At 38.7% G+C, this 26,703-nt stretch overlaps 2 protein-coding genes across 8 annotated transcripts in view; one reads left to right on the top strand and one right to left on the bottom strand.

The window, feature by feature from the left end:
* REXO5 (RNA exonuclease 5) overlaps positions 1-18,025 on the bottom strand; it is a 58,949-nt gene extending 40,924 nt beyond the window's left edge. For 3 of the 4 annotated variants that reach the window (XM_020873771.2, XM_020873774.2, XM_020873773.2), the window contains exons 1-6: positions 17,932-18,021; positions 17,685-17,829; positions 11,139-11,251; positions 10,058-10,184; positions 8,856-8,952; positions 5,480-5,623 (exon numbers count right to left, since the gene is read on the bottom strand). In XM_020873771.2, the coding sequence (XP_020729430.2) occupies positions 5,480-5,623; positions 8,856-8,952; positions 10,058-10,184; positions 11,139-11,251; positions 17,685-17,825 (622 nt within the window). In that variant the 5' untranslated portion in view covers positions 17,826-17,829; positions 17,932-18,021. Of the gene's footprint in view, positions 1-5,479; positions 5,624-8,855; positions 8,953-10,057; positions 10,185-11,138; positions 11,252-17,684; positions 17,830-17,931 lie in introns of all 4 variants that reach the window. The other variant, XM_020873772.2, reaches the window with a different exon arrangement.
* A 278-nt stretch (positions 18,026-18,303) lies between these two features.
* The window catches only part of ERI2 (ERI1 exoribonuclease family member 2), a 59,806-nt gene continuing 51,406 nt past the window's right edge, over positions 18,304-26,703 (top strand). For 3 of the 4 annotated variants that reach the window (XM_070460982.1, XM_070460983.1, XM_020873775.2), the window contains exons 1-7: positions 18,304-18,393; positions 22,139-22,206; positions 22,293-22,376; positions 23,133-23,260; positions 23,866-24,022; positions 25,384-25,484; positions 26,058-26,139. In XM_070460982.1, coding sequence (XP_070317083.1) covers positions 18,371-18,393; positions 22,139-22,206; positions 22,293-22,376; positions 23,133-23,260; positions 23,866-24,022; positions 25,384-25,484; positions 26,058-26,139 — 643 coding nt within the window. In that variant the 5' untranslated portion in view covers positions 18,304-18,370. Of the gene's footprint in view, positions 18,394-22,138; positions 22,207-22,292; positions 22,377-23,132; positions 23,261-23,865; positions 24,023-25,383; positions 25,485-26,057; positions 26,140-26,703 lie in introns of those variants that run through there. The other variant, XM_020873776.2, reaches the window with a different exon arrangement.

Genomic DNA, 26,703 nt, shown 5'->3' with positions numbered 1-26,703 from the left:
AAATACAAAAGATCATAAGAGACTACCATGAGTAATTATATGCCAATAAAACAGACAACTTGGAAGAGATGGACAAATTCTTAGAAAAGCATAACCTTCCAAAACTGCCAGGAAGAGAGAGACCCATCACAAGCATGGAAATCAAAACTGTAATAAAAAAATCTTCCAACAAACAAAAGCCCAGGACCAGATGGCTTCACAGGTGAATTCCACCAAAAAAATTACAGAAGTGCTAAAACCTATTCTACTCAAACTCTTCCAGACAATTGCACAGGAAGGTAAATTCCCAAATTCATTCTATGAGGCCACCATCACCCTAATACCAAAAACAGACAAAGATGACACAGAAAAAGAAATCTACAGCCCAATATCACTGATGAACATAGATGCAAAAATCCTCAACAAAATTCTAGCAAACAGAATCCAACAACATAGTAAAAAGATCACGCATCATGATCAAGTGGGTTTTATCCCAGAGATGCAAGGATTCTTCAATATTCACAAATCAATCAATGTGATAAACCATATTAATGAAAGATAAAAACCATATGATTATCTCAATAGACATAGAGAAAGCCGTTGACAAAATTCAACACCCATTTATGATAAAAACTCTCCAGAAAGCAGGCGTAGAAGGAACATACCTCAACATAATAAAAGCGATATATGACAAACCCACAGTAAACATTATCCTCAATGGCAAAAATTGAAAGCATTTCCTCTAAAATCAGGAGCAAGACAAGTCTTGCTCACCACTTTCACCACTACTATTCAACATAGTTTCAGAAACCCTAGCCACAGCAATCAGAGAAGAAAAAGAAATAAAAGGAATCCAGAATGGAAAAGAAGTAAAACACACTGTTTGCAGATGACATGATCCTCTACATAGAAAACCCTGAAGATACCACCAAAAAATTACTAGAGCTAATCAATGATATAGTAAAGTTGCAGGATATAACATTAACACACAGAAATCTCTTGCATTCCTACACACTAACAATGAAGAAACAAAAAGAGAAATTAAGAAAACAATCCATTCACCACTGCAATGAAAAGAATAAAATACTTAGGAATAAATCTACCTAAAGAAACAAAAGACCTATATACAAAAAACTATAAAACAATGATGAAAGAAATCAAAGATGACACAAATAGATGGAGAAATATACCATGTTCGTGGACTGGAAGAATCAATATAATGAAAATGAGTTTACTGCCCAAATTAATCTATAGATTAAATGCAATCCCCATCAAACTACCAATGGTATTTTTCACAGAACCAAAACAAATAATCTCACAATTTGTATGGAAACACAAAAAAACTTCAAATAGCCAAAGCAATCTTGAGAAAGAAGAATGGAACTGGAGGAATCAACTTGCCTGACTTCAGACTATACTACAAAGCTACAGTCATCAAGACAGTATGGTACTGGCACAAAGACAGAAATATAGACCAATGAAACAAAACAGAAAGCCCAGAGATAAATCCACACACCTATGGACACCTTATCTTTGACAAAGGAGGAAAAATATACAATGGAGAAAAGACAATCTCTTTAACAAGTGGTACTGGGAAAACTGGTCAACTACGTGTAAAAGAATGAAACTAGAACACTTTCTAACACCATACACAAAGATAAATTCAAAATGGACTAAAGATCTACATGTAAGACCAGAAACTTTATATAAAGCTCTTGGAGGAAAACATAGGCAGAACACTGACATAAACCACAGCAAGATTCTCTATGACCCACCTCCCAGAGGAATGGGAATAAAAACAAAAAACAACAAATGGGACCTAATTAAACTTAAATGCTTTTGCACAATGAAGGAAACTATAGGCAAGGTGAAAAGGCAGCCTTCAGAATGGGAGAAAATAACAGCAAATGAAACAACTGACAAAGAATTAATCTTTAAAACATATAAGCAGTTCATCCAGCTCAATACCAGAAAAACAAATGACCCAATCAAAGTGGGCCAAAGAACTGAATAGACATTTCTCCAAAGAAGACATGCAGATAGCTAACAAAAATGAAAATATGAAAATATGTTCAACATCACTCGTTACTAGAGAAATGCAAATCAAAAACCACAATGAGGTACCATCTTATGTGGGTCAGAATGGCTGCCATCAAAAAGTCTACAAACAATAAATGCTGGAGAGGGTGTGGAGAAAGGGAACCTTTTTACACTGTTGGTGGGAATACAAACTAGTACAGCCACTATGGAGAACAGTGTGATTTCCTTAAAAAACTGGAAACAGAACTTCCATATGACCCAGTAATTCCACTGATGGGCATATACACCGAAGAAACCAGAACTGAAAGAAACACATGTACCCCAATGTTCACTGCAGCACTGTTTACAATAGCTAGGACATGGAAGCAACCTAGATGTCCATTGGCAGAGAATGGATAAGGAAGTTGTGGTACATATACACAATGGAATATTACTCAGCTATAAAAAAAAAAAAGAACACAGTTGAGTCAGTTCTAATGAGGTGGATGAAACTGGAGCCTATTATATAGAGTGAAGTAAGTCAGAAACAGAAACACCAATACAGTATATTAACACTGTATATATGGAATTTATATAGAATATATATGCAATTTACAAAGACGGTAATGACAACCCTATCTGCAAGACAGCAAAAGAGACACAGATGTAAAGAACAGACATTTGGACTATGTGGGAGAAAGTGAAGGTGGGATAATTTGAGAGAATAACATTGAAAAATGTATATTACCATATATAAAACAGATGACCGGTGCAAGTTCCATGCAGGAAGCAGGGCACTCAAAGCTGGGTCAACCCAGAGTGATGGGGTGGGGAGGGAGGTGTGAGGGGGGTTCAGGACGGGGTGACACATGTTCACCCATAGCTGATTCATGTTGATGTTTGGCAAAAACCACCACAATATTGTAAAGTAATTAGCCTCCAATTAAAATAAGTAAATTATTTAAATTTTTTAAAAAAGGAAAAAAAAGACAGTATGGTAGTTCATTAAAAGGATAAACATAGAGTTACTATAGGATTTGGTAGGTATATACCCCTTGGTACATATTTAAGAAAAATGAAAACATATACCCACGCAAAAACTTTCATCTGGATGTAGCATTATTCACAACAGCCCCAAAGTATAAACAACTCAAATATCATCAACTGATGACTGGATAAATAAAATGTATAAAAATACATAGAATATCATTAGAATGAAAATAAATAACATAATAATACATGCTACAACATGGATAAACCATGAAAATTTTATGCTAGGCTAAAAAAGCCAGTTACAAAAGACCACATACTGTGTGATTCCATTTATATTTACAATAGGTAAATCTATTAACAGAGTAATTAGTAGTTGCCTTGGGCTAAAGGCATTGTAGGAAATGATAGTACAAGGTTTCTTTTGGGGTGATGAAAGTGTTCTAAACTGATTGTGGCAATAGTTGACAAAATCTGTAAACATACTAAAAACTATTGAAATTATATACTTTAAATGGGTGAAGTGTATGGTAGGTTAATTATATCTCAATAGGGCTTTTTTTTAAAGGAATTTTAATATCATTTCTGTGATTAAGAGGTAATAAATAAAATAATTTTTATTAAAGTCTTACTACATAACTGACCAAGGCTCTGAGCCTAGACCTATTTATTAAAGAAAATGGAGGTGTGGGTGGGTGGGAGGAAGATTACAAGTAAGTTCAGTTCAGTTCAGTCGCTCAGTCGTGTCCAACTCTTTGGGACCCCATGAATCCCAGCACACCAGGCCTCCCTATCCATCACCAATTCCTGGAGTCTACCCAAACCCATGTCCACCGAGTTGGTGATGCCATCCAGCCATCTCATCCTCTGTCATTCCCTTCTCCTGCCCCCAATCCTTCCCAGCATTAAGGTCTTTTCCAATGAGTCAGGTCTTCACATGAGGTGGCCAAAGTATTGGAGTTTCAGCTTCAGCATCAGTCCTTCCAATGAACACCCAGGACTGATCTCCTTTAGGATGGACTGGTTGGATCTCCTTGCAGTCCAAGGGACTCTCAAGAGTCTTCTCCAACACCACAGTTGAAAAGCATCAATTCTTTTGCGTTCAGCTTTCTTCACCATCCAACTCTCACATCCATACATGACTACTGGAAAAACCATAGTCTTGACTAGATGGACCTTTGTTGGCAAAGTAATGTCTCTGCTTTTAAATATGCTATCTAGGTTGGTCATGACTTTCCTTCCAAGGAATAAGCGTCTTTTAATTTCATGGCTGCAATCACCATCTGCAGTGATTTTGGAGCCCCCAAAAATAAAGTCGGACACTGTTTCCATATCTATTTGCCATGAAGTGATGGGACCAGATGCCATGATCTTAGTTTTCTGAATGTTGAGCTTTAAGCCAACTTTTTCACTCTCCTCCTTCACTTTCATCAAGAGGCTTTTCAGTTCCTCTTCACTTTCTGCCATTAAGGGTGGTGTCATCTGCATATCCGAGGTTATTGATATTTCTCCCGGCAATCTTGATTCCAGCTTGTGCTTCATCCAGTCCAGCATTTCTCATGATGTACTCTGCATATAAGTTAAATAAGCAGGGTGACAATATACAGCCTTGACATACTCCTTTTCCTATTTGGAATCAGTCTATTGTTCCATGTCCAGTTCTAACTGGTGCTTCCTGACCTGCATACAGGTTTCTCAAGAGACAGGTCAGATGGTCTGGTATTCCCATCTCTTTTAGAATTTTCCACAGTTTATTGTGATCCACACAGTCAAAGCCTTTGGTGTAGTCAATAAAGCAGAAACAGATGTTTTCCTGGAACTCTCTTGCTTTTTCAATGATCCAGCAGATGCTGGCAATTTGGTCTCTGATTCCTCTACCTTTTCTAAAACCAGCTTGAACATCTGGAAGTTCACATTTCACATATTGCTGAAGCCTGGCTTGGAGAATTTTGAGCATTACTCTACTAGCGTGTGAGATGAGTGCAACTGTGTGGTAGTTCAAGCACTCTTTGGCATTGCCTTTCTTAGAAGTACTAGAGAAGTGTTAAAATGTTAAAGACATATTGACTTCAATACACTAAGAAGGAATGAAAGAAAAATAAAAAAGGAATTTTTTTTATTCCCACAAAATATTTCAATGTTATTTAAGGTCATGTTCATGTACTACCTAAGATCAGTCACAGTATACATCCTACACTTTAGGAAATATTGCACTTAAAATGAGTGAGTGAATGAGTGAAGTCGCTCAGTCGTGTCCGACTCTTTGCAACCCCGTGGACTGTAGCCCACCAGGCTCTTTGGGATTCTCCAGGCAAGAATACTGGAGTGGGTTACCATTTCCTTCTCCTGCACTTAAAGTATTTCCTCTTTAATAGAGGATGGAATAAGTCACTTGGAAAGCAGTCCATAAAAACGAACTTTCCACAGTAATGTTTTTAAGCAAACTGACATTCTTCCATTATTGCTAACATAGGATAAAATCTATACCAACCTTGTAATGGAAAGTGATATGTTTCCATTTCCTCCTTTGTGAGAAGATAACTAGTCAAGCCCACTTTCTTAGAGCCATACTTCTGAATGATGGGGTCTTTTTGCAAGTTGATGCTAACTTTTGAGCTGGCAGAAGGTAAAGCCCCTGAAACAAAGACAACCACATATATGTTATAAAGTGTTTATAAGACCTCAGAGGACATGTCTTTTAATGCTGTATAGGGTAAACATGGTGAAGATCAAAAGGTTTATAAGGCCAGTCCCAACTTTGAAGGAATCTGCACTCTAATATATTTATAGGAGCACAAAGCAAAAGTCTCAAATGGGTTGTAACAATAAAAGCTATAAAAGGGAAAGGGAGAACACACTGGCTGAGATAGTCAGAAACGGTTTGAGAGAGGAAAAGACTAGCTGAGTCTAGTCTTAAAGAGTAGAATTCAGATATTTGCTGTATTAAAGTAGCCTGTTAATGATGGACAGGGAAGCCTAGCATACTGCAGTCCATGGGGATGCAAAGAGTCAGACACGACTGAGCAACTAAACACTAGTCTGTTACAGTGTCTGCCACTCCTAATAAATCTACTGCACCCCTAACCACTTGCTCAAACACAAGCCTATTCTTTAAGAAGCATCAGTTACTGATTGGATTAAGAGTGGGGACCTGGCTAACGAGGGAGCCAACTATAAACTGACCAGTAACTTGATATTCCTTGCCATGCTCAAAAGGGACAAGGGTATTAGCTAAGCTGATCAGCTTTCTTGCTTCCAAAACTGAAGTAGAAATACAGAGAACAGATCAGTTAGAACAGAAAACAAAGAAGCTAAGATGCCATGAAAAGGATAAAGAAAAAAAAGGGGGGGATAAAGAAAAGGTATTCACCAGAGGCACTTAGATTCTTGATGTCTTTCTAGTCCATATGCATCCTTCAAATAATACCCTCTCACTTAAGGTGGCCTAAATGAGTAACTGGCCCTGGCAACCCACAGAGCCAAAGTATCAGAAATAAGAAAAGAGGGCATTCCAAGTAAGAGAAATGTACAAACCAAACTTGGTAAGGCAATGACTAGACAAGCCAGGAAGGAAAAAAGGTCTTTGTAGAAGAGCAGTATAAGAAACAAGTTGAAAGAAGAGGAAAAAAGTGAACTGTAGACCCCTGTGAATTTCAGGCTCAAGAGTTTGGACTTATGGAGCAACAGAAAGCTCCTGAGAAGGGAAGTGGCATAACCAAACACTACTTTAAGAAAGATCAATCTCAAAGATATGGAGAAAATGTAGTAGAGAGAAAAATGACTGCAATAATTCTGGCAAAAAAAAAAAAAGTCTGGATTATGATGGTGAAGGGATGGAAGAAAAAGGATAGAACAAACATTACAGAAGAAAAACTGATAAAGCATAGTGACAGAATAATTCAGTTCAGTCAACAAAATATTTACTGAGTACTTATCATATATGCCTGGCATTGCTCTACCCAGTAGATTCCCCAATGAACAAAATCAACAAATTCTGCTAAATTCTAATTGAGAAGATGGACAATAAACAAACACATAATATATCAGGTAAGGATAAGGACCATGGAGAAAAGTAAAGGAGGAAAGGGAGTGCTAGGGCAGGAAAAGGGTTAATGTCATATATTTTATAACCAGGGAAGGTCTCTCTTATAAAGTAACATTTGAATAGAGATTCTTAATAGCAAAGGGAATGAGTCATGCAGATTGGGCATGGGGAGCCAAAAGAAAAGAAATTCTAAAATTCAAGACTGGTGTCTTAGAGAAAAACAATACTAACAGAAAAGAGGATTTGAAGGTGGAAGTCTATTATTTAAGGATGAAAAAAAATGCTTTTAATTATGCTACGATTGAAGGTACAATGTAGTATCAAGGTACCAACATCCAGCAGGCAGCTGAGAAAATGTAGGCCTGCAATTTGGGACATCAAAGCTAAAGATGCAGGAGTTATCCACAAAAGAGGTGGGTAAACTGGAGAAGAATAGACGAATACTTCAAAGAAAGACTGAAGTAAAGAAAGATCAAAGTGCTATGATCTAATGGACTATAACTTAGGGACTGTGATATTGAAGTTGAGAAACTGAAGCAAAATCCTTAGGACGGAGAATTAGCTATTACCCTCTAGTTCCTCAATGCTTACAGAATAAACCCAAAATTCTTAGCATGGCATTTACAGCCTGAAAAACAAAGTTTAAACCTACGTCTAAGCCTCATCTCTCACTATTACATCCCCTCTTATTCCATCTCCACCCCTAATCACCCTCAACAATTCACATCAATTGTGAATCAATCAGTCACATCAATTTCTTTTTTCAGATTACATCCTTTCTTTTACAACTCAATGCTTTTACAAGAGTTTTGACTCTCATAATGACTACTCTGTGATTCACTCAAATATGACAAAACACAGTGGATGTCAAATTAAATGAAGTTTCAGGTCTGATATGGACATCTATTGGAAAGAAGGAAAGGCGAACAATGCAAAGATAGGAAGTTAGATGCTTTGAGATAGAAGATAATAAGAAACACAGTCATGGAGAATATGGAAAGGAATCATTGGTTTTTCCTCACCACTTTTTCATGTTCCCTCAGTGCAACTGTTCAATAATTTAATTATTTCTGAATACACATACAAAAAGCAGTATTGAACAATACTTACCTTACTATCTGCAATGAACTGTTAAGGTCTATTCCATCACTCACCTCCTTGCCCCTCAAAAGACAAGGTCAGCTATAACTTGCTAATGAGACACAACCCAGTCTGAAAAACACTGCTATTGTCGATGTTTATACTTTAGCTGGCCAGCATCTAAACTTGCCTATTCCCTACTGTGAGTAGTATTAGTGAGCATCCCCTATGTTTGTAAGAGGTAAGCTCTTCCTTCCCATTTGTACACTTGTGTGTACAAAGACCCAGTGACAGTTTAAAAATGATTCACAGTAATTCATAAGAGTCCACTGTCAGTGATAACCAGGGAATATACTTTTCTTTTTCCTTAAAAACACACACACACAAAATTGCTTTTCTGCTTAGTTTAATTGGAATTGAGTTTTGTTGTTTGCAAAAATAAACTTGACTGATAAACCTAATTGTAAGCATATCCAAGGGCTTCTCCGGTGGCTTAGCAGCAATGAATGCCTGCAATGCACGAGATGTGGCAGGAGCTGGGGGGTTCAATCCCTGGGTCGGGAAGATCCCCCTGGAGAAGGGAATGGCAACCCACTCCAGTATTCCTGAGAAATCCCATGGACAGAGGAGCCTGGTGGGCTACAGTCTGTGGAGTGGCAAAGAGTTGGACATGACTTAGTGACTAAACAACAACAAAGCATATCCATATGAGCAGACCATCAAACCAGAGTCATAATCATACCTTCCATTGCTTTGGGCAGATTCCCAATTATTTGTTTCTTTTGCAGCCCAATGATATCAGCTAGGAAATCAGATGAAGGGGGAGGCAAGCAGAATTTCTGAAAATACATAACAGCCTTTTACAAAAATGTTTGAAAGCAGTTAAAATACTGTCAAAGGTCTAGACTTTTGACATAGCTCAGTGCTATGAAAAATCTGGACCTTAACTGTTTGCATTGTAAAATGAGAACTGTTTCCTTAATGTGTAAAAATGACTGAATAAGTGAAGCACCATTTATCCTACCCTAGCAATTTTCTTTGCTTCCCTGACTACACATTATACTAAAGAAACAAACATTTAAAAAATGTGTAACTCAGAAAAGAAAAGTACCCTTTCTTTTTCAAAGCACTTTCATATCCATTACTTTCTTTAGTGGATAACATGCCAGGTAAAAATGACACAGAAAAGCAGTGATAGAGAGTTCAAGCCTCAGGCTCACCTGGGCTTAAATTCCAGATTGACCACTTGCGAGCTGTAATTTGGATGCATTACTCAATTTCCTTATGAATAAAACGGGAATTTTAAAAAGTATCTCTTATAAGACTATTGTGAGAATTAAAGATGATGCATGCTAACTCTGAGTAATAAAGGGCTGAGCACATAGGTAGCATTCAATAAATTAGAGCAGAAAAGAAAATGAAGACCCAAGGAGAATTAGGTTAGGGCTAACAAATTCAAATGCTCTCAAGGGTAAATGGATGAAACACTCTGATAAAGAATGGAGGAGGCTATGGGAAAATGAAGAGTACATGCCCTTTCTAAAGGGGACAGCTGCTATTCAGCTCCAGATACTGTCTTAAAGGAACTCAATCTTGTGATATTGTCAAGAGAGGCCAAAAAATATGGACTTTATATAAATTTTACAATTTTTAAAAACACCAATACTCAAATAAAATGTGACAATGTCAACTACAATCTGGGACCTATAGATTACAGCCTGGGAACTATAGATTGCAATCTGAGATTTTGCCTAGATTACCAAAAGAAAAATATCAGAGACAAATTAATCCCAACACAAGGTATCAATCGAAACCTTTTTAGCTTTCTACAACTTCTACTTCTTGTTCAATCAGGGTGCCAAGCAGCACAATTTGAAATACATGCACTAGTCTTGACGTGTGAGAACCTGAATCAAGTCCAAATAAAAAGTTTTCTTGACTTACATGTTTGAATGCCTTTCGGAGAAATCCAAATTCCAAATAGAACTTGTAAAAGTGTAGCTGACTCAATCCCTGCAGTATAAAAACCACCACGTTGTTCAGGTGGTTTTGGTGAAAAAGCTGGCACCAGCTGTTGAAAAATCAAACCAATACATACAGCTAAGACTGAAACTTTTAAGTCAGTTACAGGCATTCAGAAGGGAAGTGTGAAAAAAGCACTGAGCAACAGTTATCAGAGTTTATCACTGCTCACTGACTGCCTGAAAATGGAGAACAGCTATTACAGCACAGAATTTAAACAAAGATCTCTTGAGGTAATTATTTATTTCATTCAAATCAAGTAGAATACCAAGTGAAACACAATGAATTCAAATCCAAAATCCTATTAAGATTTGTTTTGAACTGGAACTAATTAAGCTCAATTTACAAAGGCTTATCTTCAACATCCCAATCTGCTCTACAATCCTTTCTAAACAAGTAAGCACATGACTGGCTTCAAGAAAGCCAGTTTTAGGTAAAGTGACAGAGCAATGGCAGGATCTGTTAAGCAGAGAGGGTTTTTGACATATTTAGCTACCCCACCCCCACACAGAAGTGTACATCTGAAAATCTCTCTATTGGTACATACCTGAACACAATTTTCATTAGACATTTAATAATGGCACTAAGAATACCAGAACAGTCATATTCTCTTTGCCCTTGATTTATAAAAAAGAAAAAAGATTGGAATTCTTAATATATGATGTTATTTCAATCAGGTCTCCATCAGAGGTTATAAACTAAAATACCTATAGCAGCCAGACAGATACTATAAATAAGGGAAGCAGGCCAGGTGGAAGCAGGCCAGGTGGGACACTGAAGTATACATGTAAAATGAGAGGCCACTATTCATAGGGACAGTTGCCAGAATTTTTTTAAGAAATATGGATTTTTATAAAGAAATTTCCAATTTAAATTTTTAGTAATTTTGTTTAAAAAATTAGGACATTCTGGATGACAAATAAAAAATGTCAGGCAGATATGGTTCCCTAGATACAAATTTGAAACCTCAGGTCTATATCCATCTTTAAAGTTCATCTCATACCTGGGTTTAGGAAAACTGGATTTGCCCAGAACTGCATACTTCAGCAATTCACATAGCTGGCCATGGGTTATTTCACAGTTTTCAGTAAATAAAATGGTAGATAATCGAGCTTTCTGCAAAAGTAAATCAGGGCATAACAGATTATGATTATAAACAACAGCAATAAAAACAAGGCAAATTTTTTAATATTCTAGTTTCTGATTATTTTACCATAATATAAACATAAGGAGGGTTCTAATTAATTAGAAATGAAGGTCTAAAACAACCTGTGATATGACATTATTAATAAGATATTTAATAAACACTGATACAGAACCTTAATTATAGATATCCCTAACTTGTTATGTGCTAGGGATAGCAGGATGAATAAAATATGCTCTTAAGAAGCCCATTCTACCAGGGTGAAAAAAATGCAGAAACAGGTAATTCCTATTTAACATGTAGGTGCTGTTCTAAAGATAAAGGAGCAAAGAGACTAAAACTAACTGTATTAGGGGGTTGGAGAATTTTAGAGATAGCATAACTGAGAAGAAAATAATGGAACTGGACCTTGAAAGTAATGAGTCAGCCAGGTAGGAGAAAACATTGTGATTAAATACGTAGTTTGGTTTGGCTGGAGCCAAGACTGCATGTTTCGCAGAGCAATGGAGATATGAGAGGAAAGTGAAGTTGAAGTCAGATCATAGATCAGTACGGCCCAAGCAAGTGAGTCAGACTTTAGGCCTCTCCTTAAAGCAGCTTCGTACTTACATAAAGTTATTAAAGTAATTCATGCTTGTTAAAAAAGAGTCAGATACTAGAGAAGGGTAAAACTGACAATAGGCAGGTGAAAATAAGTCACCTGTACTTGTACAATTCATGTACTTGTACAATTCAAATACAACTCATATCATTTTCCTTTTGGTCTGAGTGGCCTCAGAGTTCAAGCCCTAGAGTTCCACTGCTGCTGGTGCTGCTGCTGCTGCTAAGTTGCTTCAGTCATGTTCAACTCTGTGCGACCCTATAGACAGCAGCCCACTGGGCTCCACCGTCCCTGGGATTCTCCAGGCAAGAACACTGGAGTGGGCTGCCATTTCCTTCTCCAATGCATGAAAGCGAAAAGTGAAAGTGAAGTCACTCAGTCATATCAGACTCTTCAAGACCCCATGGACTGCAGCCTATCAGGCTCCTCTGCCCATGGGATTTTCCAGGCAAGAGTACTGGAGTGGGGTGCCATTGCCTTCTCCGGAGTTACCACTACCTAAGGTCAAATACCAAGCTCTACCATCCTAAGTGCCGTAAGATGTTAAGAGGTTAGGGACAAATACTTTGACCTTTTTCATTTACAGAATAATTATAATTCTACCTTATGAGATTATTGGGAAAACCAACAAGGTAATGTACTGAGGCAAGAGTAATGTACTGAAGCCAGTGCCCAACATGCCCTAAGATAAGTAAACACCAGATATTATTATTATTGCTATTTTCCCATGTGACTAAAGCTAATGCTAAGCACTTACCCACTTCTTACCCACATCTATTAAATCATTTAATTCTTCGTAAGTGGGCACTACTATTATCCCCATTTTACAAATAAAGAAATGGAGGAATGACAGATAAGTACAGAACCAAAATCAGAAAGCAGGCTCCAAAGCTCAAGCTCTTTTTATCTCTATATTATACTGTCCCCAAGGGATTATAGTTTACATTGTTTTGTAACCAACTCCCTCCACCAAAAAAAAAAGAAAAACCCAGGGAGGGAGCTCCCTGGCAGTCTAGTGGTTAGGATTTGGCACACTGTAATTGCTGTAGCTCAGGGTTCAATCCCTGGTAAGGGAAAAAGAGATCCTGCAAACCGCTTGGTATGGGGGGAAAAAAGAATCTGTAAATATCTTTCCATATCTGTTAAATATAACAAATGTCAATTTTAATAATAGTCCACTCTCTCAATTTACCTAAAAACTTACAGCTTATCTGAAAAAAATTCCCTACTGATGACACTTGTTTAATTATAAACAATATTATGATGAAGATCCTTGTATAGACATCCTTGCACACCTATTTTCTCAGGATAAATTCCTGGTCAAATAATCATGTATACCTTACATTCTGACAATATTGCTAACTCCTGAAAGAATATACAAATTTATACTTACCAAATAAAAATATACAATATTGACAATGTATGAAGGACTCTATATATAGCAGTAAGTAATCATGGTTGCCAAATATGGGATGTCAGAACCTGAGTAGGATAGGGAGAGCATACTACACAGGACAAAGTCCAGGTGAAGGCAGAGTTCCAGAAGGAGCGGTAAGAGAGCCTTCTTAAGTGAACAGTGAAAAGAAATTGCGGAAAACAATAGAATGGGAAAGACTACAGAACTCTTCAAGAAAACGGGAGATGTTGTAGAGAGGAAACCAATTCTGACTCCATGTTGGAACTGTTTCTTTGACTTGCTTTTCATTGCTTTTGTTATTATATCATACAGAATGGTTTGCCTCAGAGAATCCTGCCCCTCTGCCTGACTGTTAAACTAAAGTGTCTTTGTTCAGAACCCTGTCCACCTGTGGATGGCAGGAAGAAAAAAATTAACACATCCCCTGCCTGAGGCTTGCCATCCTAGAAGATGTTTGCAAAATTAATGGCCTTTTTACTTTGCTTCTTTCTCTCTAACCTTTAAAAGAACCTGGTATCCAGACCCCAATAAAATGGTTACTTTGAGGTGCTAATCTGCCATCTTCTCAGTTTGCTGGCTCTTCCTTGCCTCAACACCTCATCTCTCAGATTCACTGGCCTGTTGTGTGGTAAGCAGAGCAAGCTTGGACTCGGTAACAGAGATACCAAAGACACATTTCATACAAAGATGGGCACAATGAAGAACAGAAACGGTAAGGTCCTAACAGAAGCAGAAGATATTACGAAGAGGTGGCAAGAATACACAGAAAAAACTGTACAAAAGATGTTATAATGACTCAGATAACCATGATGGTGTGGTCACTCACCTAGAGCCAGATATCCTAGGAATGTGAAGTCAAGTGGGCCTTAGGAAGCGTTATTATGAACAAAGCTAGTGGAGGTGACGGAATTCCAGGTGAGCTATTTCAAACTCTAAATGATGATGCTGTTAAAGTGCTGCACTCAATACACCAGCAAATTTGTAAAACTCAGCAGTGGTCACAGGACAGGAAAAGGTCAGTTTTCATTCAAATTCCAAACAAAGGCAATGCCAAAGAATGTTCAAATTACCATACAGTTTCATTCATTTCACATGCTAGCAAAATTATACTCAAAATCCTTCAAGCTAGGCCTCAGCAGTACATGAACTGACAACTTCCAGATGTACAAGCTGGATTAAGAAAAGGCAGAGGAACCAGAGATCAAATTGCCAACATCCTTTGGATCATAGAAAAAGCAAAAGAGTTCCAGAAAAACATCTACTTCTGTTTCTTTGACTATGCCAAAGCCTTTGACTGTGTGGATCACAACAAACTGTGGAAAATTCTTCAAGAGATGGGAATAGCAGATCACCTTACCTGACTCCTGAGAAACCTGTATGCAGGACAAGAAGCAACAGTTAGAATCGGACACGGAACAACAGACTGGTTCAAACTTGGGAAAGGAGTACATCAAAGGCTGTAAATTGTTATGTTGCTTATTTAACTCATATGCAGAGTACATCATGAGAAATGCCAGCCTGATGACTCACAAGCTGGAATCAAGACTGCTGGGAGAAATACCAACAACCTCAGATATGCAGATGATACCATTTTAATGGCAGAAAGCGAAAAGGAACTAATGAGCCTCTTGATGAAGGTGAAAGAGGAGAGTGAAAAAGCTTGCTGAAAACTCTACATTCAAAATACAAAGATCTTGGCATCCAGTCCCATCACTAAATGGCACATAGATGGGGAAAAATGGAAACAGTGACAAATGTTTTTTCTTGGGCTCCAAAATCACTGTGAACAGTGACTGCAGCCATGAAATTAAGATGCTTGCTCCTTGAAAGAAAAGCTGTAACAAACCTAGACAGTGTATTAAAAAGCAAAGACATCACTTTGCTAACAAAGGTCTGTATAGTCTAAGCTATGGTTTTTCTAGTAGTCATGTATGCATGTGAAAGCTAGACCAGAAAGAAGGCTGCATGCAGGCTGAGTGCCCAAGAGTTGATGCTTTCGGACTGTGGTGCTGAAGAAGACTCTTGAGAGACCCTTGAACAGCAAGATCAATCCAGTCAATCCTAAAGGAAATCAACCCTGAATTGATGCTGAAGGACTGATGCTGAAACTCCAATATTTTGACCACCTGCCTCGAAGAACCAACTCATTGGAAAAGACCCTGATGCTGGGCAAGAGTGAGGGCAAGAGAAGGGGGCAACAGAGGAAGAGATGGTTGGATGGCATCTCTGACTCAATGGACATGAGTTTGAGCAAACTCAAGGAATTAGCAAAGGACAGAGACGGCTGGCATGCTGCAGTTCATGGGGTCACAAAGAGTTGGACATGACTGAGCGACTGAACAAGGGTTAGGAAACCAGAATATACACTGCAGGACAGTGGCTCAGTGTGAAGTGTCAAAGCCTGAGCAGAATGAGGAGGGTATCCATGCAGTGGGAACTGGAGAGTAGTGAAGCTGGCATCAGATGTAAGAAATTGTTTAGGGTAAGGAGGGCACCAGTCCTGAGGGACAAATAGTAGTGTCACTGAATTCAGAGCCTGAAAAGGATATGTGCAGGCATCCATGTGAGTAGCTTATCACAGTAGCAATGAAAGCATTCACAATGAAGAGTGACCTGGTGCATTATGCAGAATGACCAGAGCCTAAGCTGGGTGAGGAGGGTGTGAGGGGGTGAGGCAATGGCAGGAAGAGGGGACCAAATTAAATATATTAGAAGATAAAGAGAGTCAAATTTTTCAGCTATATAAGGAAGTTATATATATAAAAAGGGAGACAACTAGAATGAACTCAGTGGAATTGGACTGGAAGCAAAGATAGGGGTATGAATTGACAGTTTTTCAATATGTATAGATATATCTATAAATATAAAGGTATTTTAATGTATACATATGTATATGTGTGTAAATCTATACACACATATCTCTTAGCTCTCATTTGGAATATTGACTTCCCAACAGCTATCAGCACATCTAGCACCCAGATCTTTAATTTCTAAATGTCATTCTCCACTAAAAAGAACCAAGTCTCCTCAGAGAGATGGCTGATTTCAGGCTAAGACAGGGGAAGCACAGAAGAGTCTGAAATATCTTTTTGTGCCAGAAAAACAAGGAAATGCTCAAGAATGAACAGGTCCATGTCAAAGGGACACAGAAGTTAGCTTAATGACCAAATCTGGGATATTTTGAGCACCAAAATAAATATAGTAATGGATGATAATTCATTGATTAAATTGAGTATCCACAAATTCATACTAACAAAAAAATGAATAAACTGAAAGTTTAATGAGGAAGCATCTCCCCACAAAATAAGAGAAAAAGAGCAACTTTAGAGAAATTTAGCACATACTTTCTTAATCAAATTATCAAGGTTAATATCATCAGTACTGGGACAAATCAAATTAGGGTACAACCTGATAAAATACAACAGAACATAGTATCACTTCTGTGACATTCCTGTCAAAGATGAATGAGAAAACAAACCTAACTTGAGAGACATTCTGACATTCTACAAAATAACTGGTACAGGTTCTTCAAAGGTAGTAAAGCCACAAATGTCAAAGACTGAACAATTGTTTACATTGAAGGAAACATAACAACTAAAGTAACACATTTATTCTAAACTAGATCTTATTGCTGAACAGGATGTTATTAGAACTGGAGAAACTTGAATGAGATCTGAAAATTAGATGGTAGCATATATCCATGTTATTGCCTGATTTTGCTGGTTGCATTTTAGTTATGTAGATATTAGAAAATATGTAAACACTAAAATATATGGGTGGAAGGTAGTTTCTGATACTGTCCTCGCAAATTTTAAGTTTGAGACGGTTTCAAAATAAAGGGGTTTCAAAATAAAGTGATGAGATTGTCAACTTCCTTCAACTTTCTACCACGCTAACCTTATTTTTTTTTTGCCAATCTGATAGGCTCCCCCAAAAGGAATCGCATTTTAAAATACTTCATAGCACTAATTCCCTTACTATTGTTTATCTTCTCTCTCCACTAGAAAGGTAGTAGCGATCTTTGTTTACTCACTAATGTTCCCCCAGTGCCTAGAAAGACAATAGAAATCTGATGACTATGGGGATGGATGCCACAGAATGCTCAAGAAATGATAGATTATCAGCCTTATTATTCCATTACTGGAACGTAAACTGCACGGGGGCAGGAAATTTTGTGCTTTTATGCACTGGTATATTTGCAGAGCCTAGAACAATTCCTGAACACGGAAGACTTCAAAATATTTGTTGAACAAATATTCTTCTCGTGTGCCAGGCACAATACCGGTTTTAAATCGCCAATATCAGCCCCAAGGTAAGTGGTATTGTATTATCATTTGGGAGTTCCAAACTGCCTAGGGCTGCCCAGTCGGGATCCCCCATTGCTCACCTTGGCTACAGGTTGCTGATTTTCCTCAAGATCCCAACGGGATCTCATCGCCTCAGCGGCCCCGACCAGCTTGCTCGGAATCCGGCTCCTCTTTCTGCCCTTCTTGAGGGTCCTCCCGCTCCTTTGCCTCTCTGGCTCCATGAGCCTGTTGAGAAAGATCGCTTTTTAGCTCTCTGAGAAAAGCCCGACGCCCTGATGGCCCGGGCTGTCTCCAGAGTGGGGAGGAGCAAGGGCTTCGACAGCCTACCTACCACCTTCCTCAGATCTTCTCAAATCAGTTTACTGAGCGCTCCCCGCCCACCGCGGAAAGCGAGGGCGCCAACCGTCTTCCCCGTTACTCCGCGCAGAAAACCACGCAGCACCAAGGCAAACGGCTTTACTGCCGACGCTGGAGGCCGAATTCGAAACGGTCCCCCACCGGCGCAAACGCGCCTCCGTCAGTTAGGAAGAGGGAAGAGGGCACTTTCTAACTGCTTCTCTGCCAAAAACCATTCCCCAGACTCCGTATCCCCGAAGACGCCGAAAAGAAGCCAGGAGGGAGAGTAAAGATGACCTCCGCCTCTGCCTCAGCCACGGGCAGAGAAGCCGCCGCAGCAGCCTCCCCAACTGCGCGGGCCGTTTGAATGGGCCGGAAGTGGGGGTACAGCGACTTCCGGCAGTTGGGCTGAGGCAAGGGAACGTCAGGGATGGCGACCAAGAGACTCGCAAGGTATGCAAGGCGGTTCTGGGCGGTGGCGGGGGATCGCTCCTGATCCGGCGCTGGCGTCCGCGTCAGTATCCGCCGTGTTCAGCCTCCATTCTCTGCAGTTTGGGCGTGCACTGGCCAGCCTGAACTGGAAGGTCACTCTTTTGGCACTTCAGTCTCGAGCCTCAGTTAGCTCTTTGTAGGAGCGTGGAGGGACCAGGGAGGGCTCTCGACTCTGTGCCCCTGAGCCAGTGTCTGCCTCTTCTAGGTCTCCGGGAGCATTAAGAACGGCCCTACGGGACCATTCGGAGGTCACCGGCAGCTATCAAGATCCCTCCACCTACCAAGCTATTCACCCCACCACTTACTAGTGATCTGTTTAATTCATAGTGTGAATCGTGGCCTTTTTCCTGATTCTTGGACACGCTTTTCACATTTCTGATTAATAGAAACAGTGGAATGCATTCGTGAAAGCATTGGTTTCACAGTTGAATCATTCTGGTTTCACATACTAAATACGTGTTTTCTGGCAAATTGCCGAATTCGATTTCTCACCGATTAAATGTAGGTAGCAGAAGGGACTATTTGGTACGGTTGTTGAGGATGAAATGAGATCACCATCTTAATTCAGTGAGTAATATGTCCGTAAAGAATCTGCCTGCAGTTCAGGAGACCAGGGTTTGATCCCTGAATTGGGAAGATTCCCCTGGAGAAGGAAATGGCAACCCACTCCAATTTTCTTGCCTGGAGAATTCCGTGGACAGAGGATCGCAAGAGTCAGAAGACTGACTCAACGACCACCACCATTATATAGTAAACAATCAAAAGATGTTAGCCATTATTCTCAACTTCCCATCACAGGTCAAACAGGGAAACTATAATGAGTGGTGTGTGCCTTGTTAAACTACTTAGCAAAGTATTGAATAGTTTTGTCTCGGGACAATTAAGATGTCAGTAAGCCTAAGACCTCAATAAGCATGGAAGCAGATATTCTCTGGAGAAAGACAACCAGACATGACTTTCTCAATATTAAAGAAGCCATGTTTGGCATAAGCCATTTTGTGGTCTGAGGCTAGCCACAGTGATCTTTTTTTAAAAAAAATTTATTTTGTTGTTGGCTGTACTGGATCTTTGTTGCTGTGCACAGGCTTTTCTCTAGTTGCAGCAAGCAGCCACTCTCTAGTTGTGGTCTGCAGGTTTCTCATTGAGGTGGCTACTCTTGTTAGAGAGCACAGGCTCTAGGGTGCACTGGCTTTGGTAGTTGAGGAGGGCAAGCTCAGTAGTTGTGCTGCGTGGGGTTAGTTGCCCCTCAACGTGTGGAGTCTTCCTGGAGCAGGGATTGAACCCATATCCCCTGCATTGGCAAGTGGATTCCTAACCACTGGACTGCCAGAGAAGTTCGGGAATTAATGCTATTAAGGAAACAAAAGAATGCAGAAACAAATAACTGTTACCAGGCAAGGGAAGTAACAATGGCAAAGATAATATCTCAGAAGCAAAGACTCTTAGTCCTGGGAGTTCCCTGGTGGTCCAGTGGTTAGGGCTCCCAGCTTCCATTGCAGAGGGTACAAGTTTGATCCCTGCTCTGGAAACCAATATCCTGCAAGCTGCCAAAAAGAAAAAGAAAAAAAAATTCCTAGTTCTGTTTCAATGGTAAAGATTAGCCTGAAGCACTCAACCATCTGATCACCTGTAACCCAAGGGATGATGATGTTGACCTTTTTAACTCTGTTGACTTCAATCAGCTAATGTTTGGAATCTCAACCACCTAAGCCCCTACATGAAATATGCATGTACCCTTAGCTTAAACTTACCCAGTTTTGCAGTTTAGGGGTGACACTGGTGTGGGAAACACCAGGAAAGACCCCTGCTGTTATACTTACTTGCTGCAAGTAATAAATCCTTCCTTCTCCTCTTTGCCTTGGTGGTCTTTTGGCTTGACACCTACCAAGAGGCTTCAGGTAACAAGCTCTTCCCTTTCTGTGGACTTAGAATATTGCCCATAAGGATCCTTTATTATATATTACCTTACACTAGTTTTCCATGAATATCTAGTTTATTTACCCAGATAATTTAAACTCCTGGAAGACTAGATCTGCCCTCTCTCCTCTCCACTGTGCTATTTACATAGCAAAGGCTTGAAAAATACAAAAGCAAAATTAAATTAGGTTTTCAATGCATCTTTACAACCACTTGAGTTCCTCATTATTACTATAAAATAATAGGAGCACAGAGAAAGTCTGTTTGCAAATATGCACTTTGAGGCCCATGCAGGTAGAATGACTTGTTGTTCAGTTGCTTAGTCATGTCTGACTCTTTGTGATCACATGGACTGCAGTACGCCAGCCTTTTTTTACTGTCTCCTAGAGTTTGCTCAAACTCTTGTCCATTGAGTTGATGATGCCATCCAACCATCTCATCTTCTGTTGCCCCCTTCTCCTCCTGCCCTCAATCTTTCCCAGCATCAGGATCTTTTCCAATGAGTCAGCTCTTCACATCAGGTGGCCAAAGTATTAAAGCTTCAGCTCCAGCATCAGTCCTTCCAATGAATATTCAGGGTTGATTTCCTTTAGGATTGACTGGTTTCATCTTGCTGTCCAAGGACCTCTCAAGAGTCTTCTCCAGCACCACAATTTGAAAGCATCAGTTCATCAGCATTCAGCCTTTTCTGTGGTCCAATTCTCACATCCATACTTGACTATTGGAAAAACCATAGTTTTGACTAGACGGACCTTTGTCGGCAAAGTAATGTCTCTGCTTTTTAATATGCTGTCTAGGTTAGCCATAGCTTTTCTTCCAAGGAGCAAGCATCTTTTGATTTCATGGCTGCAGTGATCATCCACAGTGATTTTGGAGCCCAATAAAATAAAATCTGTCACTGTTTCCATTGTTTCCCCATCTGTCTGCCATGAAATGGACCAGATGCCATGATCTTCATTTTTTGAATGTTGTTTTGAGCCAGTTTTTTCGCTGTCTTCTTTCACATTCATCAAGAGGCTCTTTAGTTCCTCTTCACTTTCTGCCATAAGGGTGGTGTCATCTGCATATCTGAGGTTATTGATATTTCTCCCATCAGTCTTGATTCCCCCTTGAGCTTCATCCATGTCGGCATTTCTCATGATATACTCTTGCATATAAGTTAAATAAGCAGGGTGACAATATACAGCATTGATGTACTCCTTTCCCAATTTGGAACCAGTCTATTGTTCCATGTCCGGTTCTAACTGTTGCTTCTTGACCTGCATACAGGTTTCTCAGGAGGCAGGTAAGGTGGTCTGATATTCCCATCTCTTGAAGAATTTTTGACAGTTTGTTGTGATCTACACAGTCAAAGGCTTTAGTGTAGTCATTGAAGCAGAAGTAGATATTTTTCTGGAATTCTCTTGCTTTTTCTATGATTCAACAGATGTTGGCAATTTGATCTCTGGTTCCTCTGCCGTTTTTAAATCGAACTTGTACATCTGGAAATTTTGAGATCATGTACTGTTTGAAGCCTCACTTGAAGAATTTTGAGCATTACCCTGCTGGCATGTGAAATGAGTATAGTAGTTTGTGTAGTAGTTTGAACATTCTTTGGTAGAATGACTACTAAAGTCAGAAGAGTGCAAAGAACCAAAGTCTTTTGCCCTCAAAGTCTAGTTCAGTTTCCTCTCAATCACAATACATTAGTACATTAATAATGAGAGTTATACCATCAGTTTGTTAACTTATGTAAACAGGAATTTGAATGAGTTTGTTGAACATAACCTGGATTGTTTTACATTTTTAGGCAGCTTGGATTAATTAGGAGAAAGTCAATTCCACCAGCAAATGGAAACCTAGGAAGAAGCAAATCTAGTAAGTAATGTGCCTCATTTCTTTACATTCTGCAGTCTTGCACTTTTAACACTGGTAATACATAAGGACACTCTGATCTCTTGCAGAGCAGTTGTTTGACTACTTAATTGTCCTTGATTTTGAGTCCACATGTTGGAATGACGGGAAACACCACCGGAGTCAGGAAATAAGTAAGTCTGAACTTTACTGCCAATGGCCAAAGGTCCCCTGGAGAAGGGCACAGCAACCCCCTCCAGTGCTCTTGCCTGGAGAGTCCCATGGACAGAGGGGCCTGGTGGGCTACAGTCCATAGAGTCGTTGGACATGGCTGAAGTGACTTAGCACACTGCTAAGTCGCTTCAGTCATGTCCAACTCTGTGCGACGCCATAGACGGCGGCCCGCCGGGCTCCACCATCCCTGGGATTCTCCAGGCAAGAGCACTGGAGGGGGTTGCCATTTCCTTCTCCATAGCACACAGCATATGCAATGCTAAATAAGAAAACAAAATGATCTGCGGATTGGTAATTTACTATGAAATCTGACTTGACAAAAAAGACCCACAAACCTAATACCTAAGTGTGTCACCATATAAAATAATTGTTTTGGGATTATATTCAAAATCTCAACTACGTAGAAACTGATAAAAAAATACCTTTGCAAAAAGAACTATATTTCAACTTTCATATGGTCTTCTAATTATGGAAATACATTCAAGAGTTTTAAATAGATATACCTGTAACTTTAATAGTTTGATTTATTCTTTGGCATAATTTTATATAACCATTATGTTGCACTGCTTTGGTCATTTTAATGTGCTTTCACTAAAACAATGATTGTTTAATAGTACTATGTGAAGGTAATATCAGTATATACTTAATTTAAAGTGATTGCAGCATTAGTTTAACAATTATGTATTCAACTGTCAATTGATGATTCTTTCATATAGTTGAATTTCCAGCTGTATTACTGAACACATCAACTGGAGAGATTGAATCTGAGTTTCATGCTTATGTTCAGCCTCAGGAACATCCAATTCTTTCTGAATTTTGCATGGAACTGACAGGCATAAGGCAGGTATGCCCTCTCTTTTCCACTTCTCATCCTCCCATTACAACAAAACACAAGCAGGAAAGATGTAAATATTGAAATTCAGAAATCACTTTCAGAAAGAAAAGCTATATGCCATGTGGAATTAGATTCATTCACTGCTAGAAATACTGTCCCCTCCAGAAGCCCGTTGGAATCTTTAAAAATCAGAAAAAATTGGACTTCTACAGTGGTCCAATGATTATGACTCTGCACGCCCACTGCAGAGGTTGTGGGGTTGATCCCTGGTTGAGAAATTAAGATTTCCCCATGGGGAAAAAAAATTGGAAAGAATAGTGTTATAAAAATGTATATCAAATACATTTTATGGAAATTAAGTGATATCAAATTTCTGCCTATCAGGATATCTTTATTGTATTTCTGTGTGATTTTAGATTAGTCAATGTAATTTTTCTTATCTTGCAGAATTCTAATTGTTGTATTATCTCTCTCCTATGTGTTTAAACATCTTTTCACTAAACTGCCAGTTAAAACCTCTTCTTCCTTTTGTATATCCTCCTCATAGTGTCTAATTATTTGCACAATAATTATGGAATTCAGTTATTGAATTCAGATTATATGACTCTATTTAGGCTCAAGTTGATGAAGGAGTCCCTCTGAAGATTTGTTTATCTCAGTTCTGTAAATGGATTCAGAAGATTCAGCAACAGAAGAAAATTATTTTTGCTACTACAGTTTCAGATATTTCCACTGCTGAAGTAAAATTATGTGCATTTGTTACTTGGTCAGGTAAAAAAAATAACTTATACTTAGCAATCATTAATGAGTAGCATTGCCACTAGATAATTCTTTATCTCTAGTAACAATTATATTTGTTACCTTCCTGGGCCACAAAAAGAAATCTTAAATGTCTAGCATGATGTTAACCAACAAAAGTAATCTTATTCATATTTTTAAAATTTTAAACACCTTTAAAAGTTAAGCTCTAACTCTTAAGAATCTTTCTAGATTTCTCTATTCTCCTGAATCTGGGCAAAGACCAGTGAAAATTTTTTTATCATGGTATTTCTACAACTTTGATAAAAAGAGTCCATATTCAACTTGCATTCTTTGCTTTTATACATTCACGCTTCTAATGTAGACATCAAGGGAAAAAATGGGCCATTTAAAGTAGATCTTTTATATGCCCTGATAGAGTATTGCCATTAATAGTCATTGTTAACAATGTTCTGTTATTGACAGCATGGCATTGATAATTGTGTTTGGGTCTGTATGATCAGGCCAATCAAGATGGCTGTTCTCTTGTTCTCTGTATACCCCTGCTTGACCTACACCCTACTCATATAACTGACCTCTCCTCTTAATACATACTTGCCCTTAGCCCCAGCTAGTGATTGTTCTAATCTTTAGACCAGAATCTTTATCTCCACCATGATAGCTTATCAAAGGGACATGAAGGGCTTTCTCCTCAGCTGCTTTCCCTGGTAACTGATGAACCAACTGATGTCAATTCTCTCTATAACTGCTAACACCTTGCCGAAGACTGCTGCCATGTCCTCCCCACCATCTGCTTCACATGATGCAGTATGCTCCAAGACCTTGCTTCAGACATGTACAATCTCCCTGTTCATTAAACCCTTGATGTTTCTGTCACTGACTCTGGGCTCTTTTCTTTGGTTTTGAGGTTGGGCAAGTACAGTGCTTGCATGGCTTTGGGTTACAGCCCAACAGGGTCCCTGTAAGATGTTTGGTTTCTCAGTTACATTAATATTTTATAAAATGTTGAAAGCAGATAATCTTTTCCATCTAAGCCTTGTAATGTGACACCTTACTCTTCTTTCTGAAATGTCAGTTTGTTTTACTGGGCTTTTAAGAAATCATTTTGAAACTTAGTTACTGACCTAATTTCTTAATAGTAAGTTATGAATAATTGTTAAATATTAGGGCAGCAAAATCTTACTCTTCTATTATGTGTTGCATAGTATATAATTATATACCATATGTTATATATACTATATATAAAATATAGTGTATGTGATTCTAAGTCCTGTTATTCTGTTTTATGTCAACTTTCAGCATTTTGTTTATAAATAATGGCACAAGTAAAAACCATTAGCATCATTGACTTTGTTCTAATATTCTTGATGCAGACTGGGACTTGGGGGTTTGCCTGGAGTATGAATGTAAAAGAAAACAACTGTTAAAACCTGTGTTCCTTAATTCTTGGATTGATCTCAGAGTAACTTACAAGGTAAGGGGGCATGTTCATTTTCCTTCTATTGAAAAGTTATTAAACTTTATCCTACACATAGGCTTCCCTGATAGCTCAATTTGTGAAGAATCCACCTGCAATGCAGGGGACCCCAGTTTGATTCCTAGATCAGAAAGATCTGCTGGAAAAGGGATAGGCTAGCCACTCCAGTATTCTTGGGCTTCTCTTGTTGTTCAGCTGGTAAAGGAACCACCTGCAATACAGGAGACCTGGGTTAGATCCCTGGGTTGGGCAGATGCCCTGGAGAAGGGAAAGGCTACCCACTCCAGTATTCTGGCATGGAGAATTCCAAGGACTGTATAGTCCGTGGGGTCACAAAGAGTCAGACACGACTGAGCGACTTTCACTTCACACATGGGTATGGGTTTCTACAAACAAAATATTTTGTTTTGAAGCATCCATATAAATACTCTTCTTAAAGTATATAAAAACAACACAAAAAAAGCACATTTCAAATCTAATAGAATAAAAATCATGAGAAGTAAATGGCTAAATACATAGCCTTTCACATAGTATTTATTTTTTAAGATGTATTGTCTTTTATTTGACTAGATTTTCTATAAAAGAAAACCGAAAGGACTCAGTGGTGCCCTGCAGGAAGTGGGAATGCAATTCTTGGGACGAGAACATTTTGGTTAGTATATCTTGAGATTAATTTTACTATGTAAGTCATTTTATTTTTATATAGTCTTCCATTTGCATCTCATTTTTCAATGATGTCACTAACAAAGAATATCCTCAGCCTGAAAAAAGCCCTAGTCTGTACATTCAGATTGTTTCCAAAATTTTCAAATGACCACTTCCTTAAAATATTGTAAGGTTTTATATAAGACTGTTACCTAGTGGATTTCTAATTTCTTAAAAAAAAAAATGAAAAGAATTAGCCATATCAAGTGGAGATTATAAACAAATGCCCAAATAATAGAGTAGACTAGTGAAAAAACTGAACAAGACTATTAGATTACGCATAAAACATGGTCCCTACAGAATGTTGGTCATATTTTTTATATATATTTTAGTTTTATTCAAGTATAGTTGATTGACAATGTTGTGTTCATTTCAGGTGTACAGTAAAATGATTCTTACATGCGTATACATGTATTCTTTTTTAGATTCTTTTCTCATTTGGGTTATCATAGAACATTGATTAGAATTTTTTGAGCTATACAGTAGGTCCTTGTTGGTTATCTGTCTTATA

Source organism: Odocoileus virginianus, chromosome 33 (genome assembly GCF_023699985.2).
Source record: "Odocoileus virginianus isolate 20LAN1187 ecotype Illinois chromosome 33, Ovbor_1.2, whole genome shotgun sequence".
Classification (NCBI taxonomy): Eukaryota; Metazoa; Chordata; class Mammalia; order Artiodactyla; family Cervidae; genus Odocoileus; species Odocoileus virginianus.
This window is presented reverse-complemented; position numbering and strand designations above follow the sequence as displayed.